Below are 14087 nucleotides of genomic sequence, written 5' to 3' on the forward strand. Positions count from 1 at the left end.
TAAAATTCTAAAAAATAAAGTAAGGTCATTTGATTTTAAAAATTAAAGTAACGCATTACTGTGCAGCATATTTTCTATGAACCTGTTTGGTTAAGTTGTGGAAATAGAAATTATTTATGATAAGGTAGAATGCTCATTTGCTGACTGTAAGTCCTTGGTGCGCTTTATACTGGAGAGAGAACCACCTTTAGACATTTCAAGTTGTTTCTGATGATCTATTTCAGGCTTACCCATTTTATAAATGTACAGTATCTTTTGTAACTTAAAAAAATCTAATGTTCAGTTCAAAAGATAATTTCATATGCCGTTATCAGTATGTGTATTTTTTTCCTATAGTGTACCATTTTTCAGTTGACCAATTTTGTTCAGATAATTTCTAATTTTTATGTGTTGCTGCTTCTGTTCTTAGACATGTTGTCTTTCTAATATTTCTATTTAAAAAAAACCAAAACGACCCAGGAACTTGTCATTTTGCCTGAAATCTGTGCATTATTCTTTCAAGGGATATATTCTAACGTATAATAAATGATACTAAGTTTTATAAGAAAAATTTTCAAGGGTTGTAGAAGCAAAAAATAAAAAACACTTGAATATTTGTTATGTTTTTGTGTTGTATGGTTTTTTTTTAAATGTGCATGAATTAATGCTATGTGACAAGAGTTGTGACAGCAGCTGACAATTTCTGAATCCTTGTTGCTATAAATGTTTTCTGTAGTTCTTACAGCAGTCTGAGATTTTTAACTAAGGGGTAGTGGATTCATGAAGGATTTGAGAGATAAGTTACATACAGAAAAATTTAAGGGGATGATTTAATTTGTGGGGTGAGGGTGGAGGAGAGGCAAGAATGTCTCAAAGTATTATACTTAAGTAAAAGGTAGTTTTAATGTTGTTTATCTAGGAAAAGAGAGATGAGAAAGTTCTTGGAGATTAGGGAGGGAGGTAATAAGTTTGGATGCTCTTAGGCATGTTGGATTTGAGATACTGTGGGATATTTATATAGGGGGCAGGCTGAGAAAGGGCACTTCTGGAAATTTCATCATTCCAAATTTGAATTTCAGGAAGATACTCGGAAAATTCTATTCATGGAGTCCTGGCTTTGGTGCTGCTTTGCCTGCATCTTATGTGGCAATTCTAATTGAAAGAAAAAGCAGGTAAAATTTTACATTTCTATTTATTTAATGGAAATGTTTTCTACTTAAACTATAATTTTTTCTGCTTATCATTTTTTTGGTCTTGGGATGAGTATTTCTACGTATAATTTATACTCTCATATTATAGAAATTCAAATTTTATAGAAATACTATTTATTACATCTATAAAAATGTAGGTCAGCATCACAGCAGTAATACTCACTGGTTAATCTACATATACTAAAAGTTAGAGTTCTCTGATTTACCTTATGAAAACATAACATTTAAATTCTAATTAAAGATCTTTTTTACAATGCTGGTAACACTATCATGGATAACAGTTAAAATTGTTTTTTCTCTTATTTAGTTCTGTAATTTATTTTAGGGTCACTGAATGAACTGTTAAATCAGTTATTTTATTTGAGGACCTCTCAGGCAGTGTCCAGGGGCTCCAGTGGCCACTCTCAGGAGTGTTTGCCAGATGGTCCCATGCTGGGGTCCTGTGGGGCCACAGTGGTGTCTGGGGGCCCTTCAGGGCTGCCCCAGCTGTGCTTGAGCTCTCTTGTGTACTGAGGATCAAACTCGGGACTATCCCATTGGCCCAAATCAGTTGTTTTTATGATCATTGTTACTGCTGTTATTTTGGGGTCACACCCAGTGGAGTTCAGAGGTTACTCCTGGCTCTGCACTCAGGAAATGCTCCTGGTGGGCTCAGGGACCTGGGGGATGTCGGGATCAAACCCGGGTTGGCTGGGTGCAGTACGGATGCTTACCCACTGTACTGTTACTCTGGTCCCTGAGTGCTTATTTTAAAGGCATTTTCTCATTAAAAGTTTTATCATTGTTTATTATTTATCATCTGAAAATGTTGCATGTAAAAATATTATTTCTCAGTCTGTATTGTTTATCAGGTAAATAGATGGAGCTTTTGCATACTTTTTTGGATTGTTTCATAAATAATGGTTTTTGTCACTGAAATTGATTCCAGTTTGATCCCGGAGAATCAAGACAGGCCATATTTTGGTTTACTAAAATGTTTATGACAGAAGACACCAGTATCTGAGAGGTAGAGGGGCATGGCGCTCCCTGCCAGATCTCACCTTCCGAATTTCTGTAGTTTCTGGGGCTCTTTTTTAGGTGACTTGCTCTTCTCTGCCCGTCCAGTGCCAGGAAAGGGCACCAAGGTATGGCAGAAAACAACACAAACAACTCAGATTCCAGCTTTCTTGAGTTAGTGGGCTGGAGGGCTAGTGACTCAGACTGGTGACTTTCGAAGGCTTTCTTTGGAGAAGTGTCCGCCTCATGGACCAAGAAGGTGGAGGGCTGTTCCTCCTTATTGCCTCTGCGGGGCGCAGCGAAGGGCGCCGAGTGCAGGGCTCAGGTCCCTGACTGGCTGCTGCTCTTTGCTCCTATTGCACTGGGCCCCAGGCGATGCTTCTCTCCTGCTTCCCTCTTGTCCCATGCTGGTGCTGTCGTGGAGCCGAGGAGCCGAGTGCTCTCCACGTAGGTGCTCTTGGAGTGGGGCTCTCGGATTGGGGGAGTGACTCTGTGTGTGACTCACACAGTGAGGAAAAGGCTACAAAAGACAAACTTGAGAATTGGCTTAGTCAGAAATTAAGAAATTGGAGGGAGTCTGCAGTGAAGTCCTGAAGGGTGAGAAGTGAATGAGGTTTTCTCCGGCCTCCCTGTTCTTTTGTTGGTTTGGTCTTCTTGTCTGTCCCACTTTGTACCCTGCAGTTATCTTGAAAATAAAGACAAGACAAGAAAAAGAAATTATTGAGGCTGGGGCTCTAGTCCAGTGAGTAGGGTGCTTACCTTGCACATCTCATCCTGGGTTCAATCCCTAGCACCCTATATAGCCCCCGAGCCCTTTTAGGGGTGATCACTGAACTCAGAACAGGAATGACCCCTAGAACTACTGGATATGGCCCTTGAAAACAGCGAAACAGCAACAACAGCAGCAACAAAAAACCAACCACAACAACAACATACAAACAACAAAAACAACTCCCCCCCAAAAAAAATGCAAGAACCACCCAAACTTAAGAATATTATAAGTAAAGTATAACCCTTTTTTTTATAACCCCCCCAAAAAATTATTTGTCTGGCAGTGAGCTTCCTTGATATAGCACTTTCTAGAGTATAGTGCAGCACAGTGCTTGGTACGTAGCTTTCAGATATATATGGGTAGTTTCCAGCCCACCTCTGAAGCTGCCCCCTTAGGCGGGAGGTTTTATATTGTTTATTAAAGTAAAATGGTAAATGGAATAATTAAAAATGAATTCATGTTTTTGTTTAGTATTTGGATTTATTATGATTTCTAAACTCAAAGGATTGGTGGGTGGCCTAGCCCCAACACGGTCAGTCATCAGTATTGTTAGAAACGTTGACGTTACCACCTGAATTACAGAACAGTTCCAGGTGTGCCTTCTGACCTGAGCTGTTTGGCGCGGGAGACTGCCCTGCCGCTTCAAGGTGTGAGTGGTTTGGCTCTTTCCTACCTACTATCAGAAGATGGTGATGCATCTACTGAGGTTGTAGGAGGACTAAGTGAACTGCAAAGTCCAGCAGAGCTGACTCCGTGACTGAGTGCTTGCCCCGGAGCACAGGACAGCGCATTCCCACCCTGCTGCCCTCGTGTGCTGGGCTGATCAGATCAGTACCCTCCACTTTTTGTGGGTTCTAGCAGAAGGACCCAGAGGTGGCTCAGTGACTGGGCTCCTGCCTGAGAGCTGCGATGCGAGTCTCTTTCCTTACAACCCGTCTGTCGGGGGTCCCTGTAGAGAGGGCTACGCAGATAGTGTCAGTGGCTCAGATGTGCCTGGGCAAGTGGGAGGTGCTTCCCCCCCATCCCCGGTGCGGGGGTACTGGTACCGACTGACCCACCACATGGTCTGTCCAGTGCTTTGGCCAGGGGAGATGTTCAAATAAGAAAATAAAAAAGGGTTAGACAAGTAAAAATACTTAAAGCAACAACTGACACATAATATTGTGTTAAATATTATTATTATTATTATCACTAGCTATTTTAGCTGAGAGAGTTACTCAGGTATGAATTCATTTCTGGTAATTTTTAAGACATTTTACTATTGGTTTCTGAAAAATGATTTCAAAGTGTTATTCTATGTTAAATTTGAAAGATGATTTTAGACCATCTGCTGTTAAAGTTACCATGCTGTCTTTGATTTTAGCATCTGAATAGCAGGATAGCAGTTTTATTCAACATTTTCTGTTAAAAATATTTTGCCTATTTTTTCTGTTAAAAATATTTTGCAGGCTGGAGCAATAGCACAGTGGGTAGGGCGTTTGCCTTGCACGCGGTCGACCTGGGTTCAATTCCCAGCATCCCATATGGTCCCCTGAGCACTGCCAGGGGCAATTCCTGAGTGCAGAGCCAGGAGTGACCTCTGTGCATCGCCGGGTGTGATCCAAAAAGAAAAAAAAATTTGCCTATTTTTAACAGAAAATGTTAAAAAGGAATGCTTGGGCAGCTATCACCTAGAATCAATAGTTGTTAATGTTTGACTATTTTTACTTTAGTATGTGATTGTATGTGTATATATATGTGTGTGTGTGTGTGTGTGTGTGTGTGTGTGTGTGTGTTTTGGTTTTGTATGTGTTTATCTGAAACCTAGGAAAATACATTGTAGACATCATATCTCTTTACTCCTACATAGCATGTATTATCTAGAATACAACTCTTTTTCTACATAAATACAGTATTATTGTTACATACTCCCTTCCACCGTGTGCTGGTTTGTCATTTCCATCCTGAAGTTTTGTGTATCTCTCATGTGCAGCTTAAAGTTGTTTTTTTTTTTTTTATATAGTCAGTAGCTTTTAATATGTGAATTATGCCCTCTACATTTATTCATACAATTAATTTGGCTAATTTTAGTTTTGCCATTTTATTTGATATTATTTTTCTTAACATTTGTCACTGAGTTCCTTTTTTAATTTAAAATAGGTTGCCTTCCAACTCAGAGAAGGGATCACCAACTATAATGTAGTCGAAGGCCATGTGGGGGAAGGGAGTTGTGGGCTGAATGAGGGCTAGAGACTGAGCACAGTGGCCACTCAACACCTTTATTGCAAACCTCAACAGCTAATTAGAGAAAGAGAACAGAAGGGAATGCCCTGCCACAGTGGCAGGGTGGGGTGGGGGGAGATGGGATTGGGGAGGGTGGGAGGGATGCTGGGTTTACTGGTGGTGGAGAATGGGCACTGCTGAAGGGATGGGTTCCCGAACTTTGTATGAGGGAAGCATAAGCACAAAAGTGTATAAATCTGTAACTGTACCCTCACGGTGGTTCACTAATTAAAAATAAATAAATTAAAAAATAAAATAAAATAAAATAAAAATTTTTTTAAAAAAAGAAATTTTGGTACACCTAAACAATGGAATACTATGCAGCTGTTGGGAGAGATGAAGTTATGAAATTTCCTTGTAAATGTATAAACATGGAGAGTATCATGCTAAGTGAAATGAGTCAGAAAGAGAGGAACAGACATAGAGGGACTGCACTCATTTGTGGAGTGTAGGGTAGCATCACATCAGGCTGACACCCAAGGACGGTAGATACAAGGGCCAGGGGGATTTCCCCATAGCTGGAAGACTGCTTCATGAGCAGAGGGGAAAAGGCAGATGGAATAGAGAAGGGATCACTAAGAAAATGATGGCTGGAGGAATCGGTCGGGATGGAAGATGTGTGCAGAAAGTAGACAATGGACCAAACATGATAAACTCTCAGTATCTGTATTGCAAACCATAATGCCCAAAAGTAGAGAGTATGGGGAATATTGTCTGACATGGAGACGGGGGAGGGTGGAAAAGGGGGGGTATATTGGAAAAATTGGTTGTGGGAAATGTGAACTGGTAGAGGGATGGATGTTTGATCATTGTGTGATTGTAAACCAAACACGAAAGCTTGTAACTATAAACTATCTCACGGTGATTTAATAAAATTTAAAAAAAAATAAAATAGGTTGCCTTCTACATTTATACCCTATCAAATGTGGTGTGCTACTCCTGGTGCATCAGTGGTGTAGAGTATGACACGACTGGCCGCATGCTCCAGGAATTCTAAGATTTGAAATAGGGTGATTTAGCTAGAGTTAAATTTCTAACTGGATGGTGACTCTGGGGTGTGGAGGCATCTCCGGCATGTTGCTCTCTTTCTCTTTGGAGATATATTTGTGAGTCTGGATCATGGCTGTTAATGGGCTTATATGGCACCAGAGGCAGTTTTTGGGCGTGACTGCCATGCTTCCGGAAGCACAGGCACACGGGAGGAGGAGCCCATTTCCGACTCAGAGAGCCTGGAGGTTTCAGTCATAAAACTCACATACTTGAATTTTTCAGCAGATTCAGTCTCATGGATGAGACTTGTTCTCGGTGGTCTGTTTGCCTCATGTGTTTGTCTATTAATATGCTTCTAAATTTAAGCTCTGATTATTGATCATTTATTTCTAATTTTAATTAATTTATTTTGTTTTTCTGCTTTTTTTGAGTCACAGCCAGCGATGCTCAGGATTAACTCCTGGCTTTGCACTCCAGAATTTCACCTGGTGGTGCTCTTGGGACCATATGGGATGCTGGGAATCAAACCCAGGTTGGCCATGTACAAGAAAAGCGCCCTACCCACTGTACTATCTGTCCAACCCCTCATCTTATTTTTTAAAAGATAATTTTATTTAAGAAATTTATTTAGAGAAATGTGAGAGGGGTAGAGAGAGGGAGAGGGAGGGGGAGGGAGAGTGGGACCTCGGGCCCACACTCAGTGATGCTCAGGGATTACTCCTGGCTCAGTGCTCAGAGGTCACTTCTGGCAGTGTTTGGAGAACCGCATGCAGTGCTAGGAATTGAGCTGGGTTGGGCATGTGTGAAGGAAGCATCTTAACCTATATACTCTCACACCCCTCTAACCGGCCACCCCCACACCTTGTTTTGACTATTTCTTCAAAGACTATTTCTAAGTCCTTGAAAAATGTCATTGGAATTTTGAAGGGAATTGCAGTGAATCTGTATAAAGTCTCAGGTGGAGTATCATTTTGACAATGTTAATTATTCTGATACATGAATGTGGAATATTTATATTTTCTGGTATCCTTTTCTGTTTCCTTTAATAGTGACATAGATTTTGGCACACAAGTCTTTTACCACCTTTGTTATGTTGGTTATTGAGTACTTGATGTTTGTGTAGTAATTTAAATGGACCTGGGTTTTTGATTTCTCTTCCACTAATTCACTATTGGTTTAAAGAAGTGCATCAGATTTTTGTGTATTGATTTTATGGTCCACTGCCATGCTAAGAGTTTTTTAGTGAAGTCTTGAAGGTTTTCTATGTATATTATCATATGATTTGCAAATAGTAATAGTTAAACTTTTTTTTTTCAGTTCGAATAGCTGATTTTTTTTATTGCCTAATTGCTGTGGCAAGGACTTCCCAAACTGTATTTATTGAATAAAATGGGGCATGTGGACATCCTTGCCTATGCTCAATCCCTGTCAGCGCTTTGCCTGAGTCTGAGGTTGGCTGTGGGTTTATTTTAAATGGCTATCTTAAGATTCAGGCCTCTGTTCCTGTTTTGTTGAGGATTATTATTATAATTGATGTTGAATCTTTTTTTAAAAATTTTTTTAATTGAATCACCATGTGGAAAGTTACAAAGTTCTCAGGCTTATGTCTCAGTTATACAATGCTCAGACACCTGTCCTTTCACCAGTGCCCATATTCCACACCAAAAAAAGAAGAAAAAAAAAACAGTATACCTCCCACCCCCCTACCCCCCTGCATAAAATTTATCATAAATTTCACTTCCTTTTCTCTTTACCTTGTTATATTCCATATTTCAACACAAAACTCACTATTGTTGTTGGAGTTTCAACACAGAAATCACTATTCTTGTTGGAGTTTATCCCCCAAGAATACAGCCCTATTGACAAGGACACATTTGATAATTAGTTTTCCACTGATGAGAATAAAGATATAAAGTCGCGCGGCCACTACTGCGGTTTAGGATTTTTGTATTTTAGTAATTAAGTCCAGGGAAATTTAAGTTGGAAATTGCATCATTTCCCTTCCTGGAGCAGTGTGGGGCAAAAGCTTAGTTCACAGTCTGGAGACATGGCTGCAAGCACTCGCTGGGACCCCAAGTAATATAGCTGGCTCTGGATCCTGGTCGTTCAGCAGCAAAGCGGCTGTGCAAAGGCATGGTCACCCGGGTCGAATCTCAGCGGAGCTTGAGCCTGCCCGAGACTGCCCAAGCGTCCCGCTGTTTCAAGTTCAAAACACACATTTTTTTTTTCCCTGCGCCACCAAGTTCATATCTGTTTAAAAGTTCCATAATATCTGATGTTGAATCTTGAACCAATACAATTACTGATTTTATTGATATTGATTATTGATTGAGTGTTGGAGATCAAACCTAGGTTGGCCACATGCAAGGCAAGAGCCTTCCCTGCTGTACTAGTGCTCCAGCCCTGTTGATCTGTTGATCTCTTAAGTTTATACTTCCTCTAGTTCGAGCACTATTTGGTCTGATAAAGTACGGCTGCTTTGGTATTTGTAGTGTATTGTTGGCCTGTATGGTCAAGTACGACTGCTTTGTTTTTTTTAGTTTTCTAACCTTTTGTTCTGAGTTTGTATTACTTGTGAGAGTTCATTTGTATTCCTTGTAGGCACTAGGAAGTTGGATTTGATAGAAACTAGTTACCAATTGATTAGAGAGTTCTGTTCATTGACATTTAGATACGTTATTGGCACGAAGGAGTTTGTTGTTTTCTCAGGATTTGGGGCATTTTGTCATTGGATTTTATTTATTTATTTAATTTTTTGCTTTTTGGGTCATACCCGGCGATGCACAGGGGTTACTCCTGGCTCATGCACTCAGGAATTACTCCTGGTGGTGCTCGGGGGACCATATGGGATGCTGGGAATCCAACCTGGCTTGACCACGTGTAAGGCAAATGCCCTACATTGTGTGCTATTGCTCCAGCCCCAGACTTTTTTTTTTTTTAAAGAGGCAATCGATACATTATCACAGTGTTGATGGGCAGTGACTGGAGATTGTGATCTGTGTTAAGTAAGGCAGCTTCAGTGCTGCAGGGAGATTTGTTTGCATTTGGCAGTATCTGTCTCTGCATATTTGTTCTTTCAAGCTTGTCTTCTCTCATAAATATGTGTTCCTTTCCTTCACCCTGTTCATGTCTTTTTCTAAGTAAGTTTTGTTTAATATAAATAATTTTGCTTTACATTAAACAAAAAAAGGCATAGAACCTAAAAGCTATGTCTGAGTGAGCATAGAACATTTCCCTTTCTTGGTGGCCTGCATGGAGCCTTCTGGTACTCGCCAGTGACAGTCCTGTTTTCCCATGCTCCCTTTTACACCAGCAAGCTTTCAGGTGGTGAGTTTCTGCTCCGGGCATTGCAGTACTTATCTGCAGCTACTTGAATTGTTATCTCGTATACATTTAAGAAAAGTTGTTGAGTTTTTAGTTTTTTCCACTTTTTACTGGGTGGTAGGACTGTGAGATAAAACTTACCAGGAATCCAGGAAGAATAATTCTTTTTTGAATTTGAGTTTTATTTCTTTCAGTGTTTGTTCTGTAGACTTTAGTAAATATCTTTACTTACTGGTTTTATTAATACTTATAACTTCACAGAATGTAGAGATGTTTCTTTAGATTGCTTTTACTATGGCATCTTTTGCTGTATGCTGGTGAACAGCAAGTAGTCAGTTCCTTTTCCACTGATTTATAATCTTGCTGCTAAGGGGTAGTCCTAGTTTCTGTATATGTACATTTGTTTCATGTGTTTGTTGTTGTGCTGTGAATTATTTTCCATTGTATTCTGTTTGATTTTTATAAACTTAGTTTAAAAAAATCAGACTTTTATATGAAGGAAATTTGTTTGTATAATTATTATTTAATTTGTTTACTTTGGGTCATAGTAGTGCTCAGAGGTTCCGGTATCTCTTCTGGCCATACTTGGTCAGCTTGGCCAGCTGTGCTAGGGATTACCCAGAGGTGAGCCGGGGGGAGGAGGCCATGTTTTGCTAGGGATTGAATGAGGGTCCTTGGGCTTGTCCCTGTCTCCTTGCTCAGTATTGGTTTACGGTAACAACAACGTATAATTGTGTTCTTGGTAGTTAGTGTGTGTGTGTGTGTGTGTGTGTGTGTGTTGAGGATTTAAAGTGGTTTGTTTGTTTGGCTTTAGAATCTATTCCAGTTCCGTATGCCATATACATTCAAGGCAAGTGCTCTGTGACTGAGTTATATCCCTGGTTTTACAAGGCATTTTTTTTTTTAGCTTTTCAAAAAATATATATTTTATTAAGGCATCGGGGCTGGAGCGATAGCACAGCAGGTAGGGCGTTTGCCTTTCATGCAGCCGACCCAGGTTGATTCCGCCACCCCTCTCAGAGAGCTTGGCAAGCTACTGAGAGTATCTTGCCTGCATGGCAGAGCCTGGTAAGCTACCCGTGGTGTATTCGCTATGCCAAAAACAGTAACAAATCTTAAAGGAGCTACTGTAAGATAAGAAAACCCCCTACAAGCACAACTAACCTTTACAGAAAGATGGTGCAAAATTCCATAACAATAGTCTCTCTCAATGTCAATGGCCTAAATTCACCAATTAAGAGACACAGAGTGGCAAAATGGATTCAGAGACTCAACCCAACATTCTGCTGCCTGCAAGAAACACATCTGAATAGCCAGAAGAAACACAGACTCAAAGTCAAAGGATGGAAAACAATCCTGCAAGCAAAAAACTCCCTCAAAAGAGCTGGGGTGGCCTTACTAGTATCGGACAACATAGATTTCAGGTTGAAAAAGATCAGAAGGAATAGGGAAGGCCATTTTTTATTAATCAAGGGATATGTACAGTAGAAGAAATCACAGTCCTAAACGTGTACACACCCAATGAGGGACCAGCTAAGTACCTACAGCAACTGCTAACAGACCATAAGAAGGACATCGCGAGTAACACAATAGTAGTTGGAGACTCCAACACCACCCTATCACCTCTGGATAGGTCAAGAAGATTAAAACTCACCAAGGAAATACTGGCTCTGAAGGAAGAAATAGAAGAGAGAAGGCTAATAGATCTATACAGGGCTTTATATCCCCCCAAAAGGGAATACACATTCTTTTCCAGTGCACATGGAACATTTTCCAGAATAGACCATATGTTGGGCCACACAACATACCTCAACAGAATCAGGAAGATAGACATTGTATCAGCTATCTTTTCAGACCACGATGCACTAAAGATAGAAGTTAATCATGTACAGACGCAGAAAACCAAATCAAACACCTGGAAATTAAACAGCTCAATGTTGAACAATGAGTGGGTCAGGAAGGAAATTAAGGAAGAAATCAAAAGGTACCTTGAAACAAATGAGAGTGAAGACACGAGTTACAAGAACCTGTGGGACGCAGCTAAAGTCCTACTAAGGGGAAAATTTATAGCTCTGCAAGCATTTCTCAGGAAGGAAGAAAGGGCCCTCATAAATAACTTGACTTCACAGCTTAAGACTTTAGAAAAGGACCAAAAACAGGAGCCCAAACCAGGCAGAAGGAAAGAGATAATAAAACGTAGAGCAGAAATCAGTGACATGGAAACCCAAAAGATAATCCGAAAGATCAATGAAACCAAGAGCTGGTTCTTCGAGAAAATAAACAAGATTGAAAAACCACTAGCAAGACTCACAAAGAAAGAGAGAGAATCCTTATAAACTGAATCAGAAATGAAAAGGGGGATATCACAACAGAAACTAAAGAAATTCAAAAGATCATCAGAGAATACTTTGAAAATCTGTATTCCACGAACCAAGAGAACCTTAAAGAAATGGATAAATTCCTGGATTCCTATAATCTCCCAAGGCTGAAACAAGAAGACCTGGAATACCTGAATAGTTCTATTAATGTCAAGGAAATTGAAACTGTAATCGAAAGTCTTCCCCAAAACAAAAGCCCAGGTCCAGACAGATTCACTAGCGAATTCTTCGAAACATTTAAAGAGGACCTATTGCCAGTTCTTCTGAAGTTTTTCCAGAAAATTGAAGAAACAGAAACTCTCCCAGTTTCTATGAGGCTCATATCTCCCTAATATCAAAAGCAAACAAAGACACCACAAAAAAAGAAAACTACTGGCCAATATCCCTGATGAACACAGATGCGAAGATTCACAACAAAATATTAGCAAATAGAATTCAACAACTCATCAAAAAGATCATACACCACGACCAAGTGGGATTCATCCTGGGGATGCAAGGATGGTTTAAGATCCAGAAATCAATCAACATAATCCATCATATCAACAAAAGAAAAGATAAAAATCATATGATCATATCAGTAGATGCAAAGAAAGCATTTGACAAGATCCAGCACCCGTTTATGATGAAAACTCTCTTCAAAATGGGTATAGAAGGGACTTTCCTCAATATAGTCAAAGCCATTTATCACAAGCTTACGGCAAGCATCATCCTCAATGGGGAAAAACTAAGAGCCTTCCCTCTAAGAACAGGGATGAGACAAGCATGCCCACTCTCTCCACTTCTGTTCAATATAAACTGGAAATACTTGCAGTAGCGATTAGGCAAGAAAAAGATATTAAGGGCATTCAGGTAGGAAAGGAAGAAATAAAGCTCTCACTATTCATAGATGATATGATACTCTACTTAGAGAACCCTAAAACCTTTACCAAGAAACTCCTAGAAACAATAGACTTGTATAGTAAAGTTGCAGGCTATAAAATCAATACCCAAAAGTCCATGACTTTCCTATATGCAAATAATTAGAGAGAAGAAAGCGACATGATAAAAGCTATACTATTAACAATTGTGCCTCAAGAGATGAAGTACCTCGGAATCAGCTTAACTAAGGAGGTAAAGGATTTATATAAAGAAAACTACAAAATGCTACTTCAGGAAATAAAAGAGGACACGAGGAAATGGAAAGATATCCCCTGCTCATGGATTGGAAGAATTGATATTGTCAAAATGGGAATTCTCCCCAAAGCATTGTATAAATTCAATCTGATCTTTATAAGGATACCCTTGACCTTCTTCAAAGAAATGGAACAAGCACTCCTAAAATTCATATGGAACAATAAGCCCCCATGAATAGCTAAAGCAGTTCTTGGGAAAAAGAAAATTCTTGGGAAAAATCAGACTCCCCAACTTCAAACTTTACTATGAAGCGGTAGTCATTAAAACAGTATGGTACTGGAACAAAGGCAGAGCCGCAGACCAATGGAACAAGGTTGAATATTCTGACACACCACCCCAAATATATGATCATCTGATCTTTGATAAGGAAGCAAGAAATGTGAAGTGGAGAAAGGAAAGCATGTTTAACAAATGGTGCTGGCAAAACTGGACAGCTACATGCAAAAAAATGGGCTCAGATCTCCACCTATCACCATGTACAAAAGTAGGATCAAAATGGATTAAAGACCTCAACATCAGACCAGAATCTCTAAGATACATTGAAGACAAGGTCGGCAAAACCCTCCATGACATTGAAGCCAATGGTATCTTCAAAGATGACATGCCACTGGCCAAGCAAGTGAAAACAGAAATAAATAAATGGGACTATCTCAAACTAAGAAGCTTCTGCACCTCAAAAAAATACATTGACCAAAATACAAAAACAGTCTACAGAGTGGGAAAGGATATTTACCCAATACCCATCTGATAAGGGGTTGATATCAAGGATATATAAGGCACTGGTTGAACTTCACAAGAAGAAAATTGCCAACCCGATCAAAAAACGGGTGATGAAATGAACAGAAGCTTTCCCAAAGAAGAAATCTGAATGGCTGAGAGGCACATGAGAAAATGCTCTACATCACTAATTACCAGAGAGATGCAGATCAAAACAGCAATGAGATATCATCTCACACCATAGAGACTGGCCCACATCCCAAAAAACAAAAGCAACCGGTGTTG

At 39.8% G+C, this 14087-nt stretch overlaps 1 protein-coding gene across 1 annotated transcript in view; it reads left to right on the top strand.

Annotated features, from left to right (window-relative positions):
- The window catches only part of TMEM135 (transmembrane protein 135), a 220380-nt gene that overhangs the window by 20725 nt on the left and 185568 nt on the right, over positions 1 to 14087 (top strand). Inside the window, exon 3 of the mRNA XM_055132698.1 lies at positions 1059 to 1151. Within this exon, the coding sequence (XP_054988673.1) occupies positions 1059 to 1151 (93 nt within the window). The remainder of the gene's footprint in view (positions 1 to 1058; positions 1152 to 14087) is intronic.

This window comes from Sorex araneus, chromosome 1 (assembly GCF_027595985.1).
Source record: "Sorex araneus isolate mSorAra2 chromosome 1, mSorAra2.pri, whole genome shotgun sequence".
In the NCBI taxonomy this organism is placed as follows: Eukaryota; Metazoa; Chordata; class Mammalia; order Eulipotyphla; family Soricidae; genus Sorex; species Sorex araneus.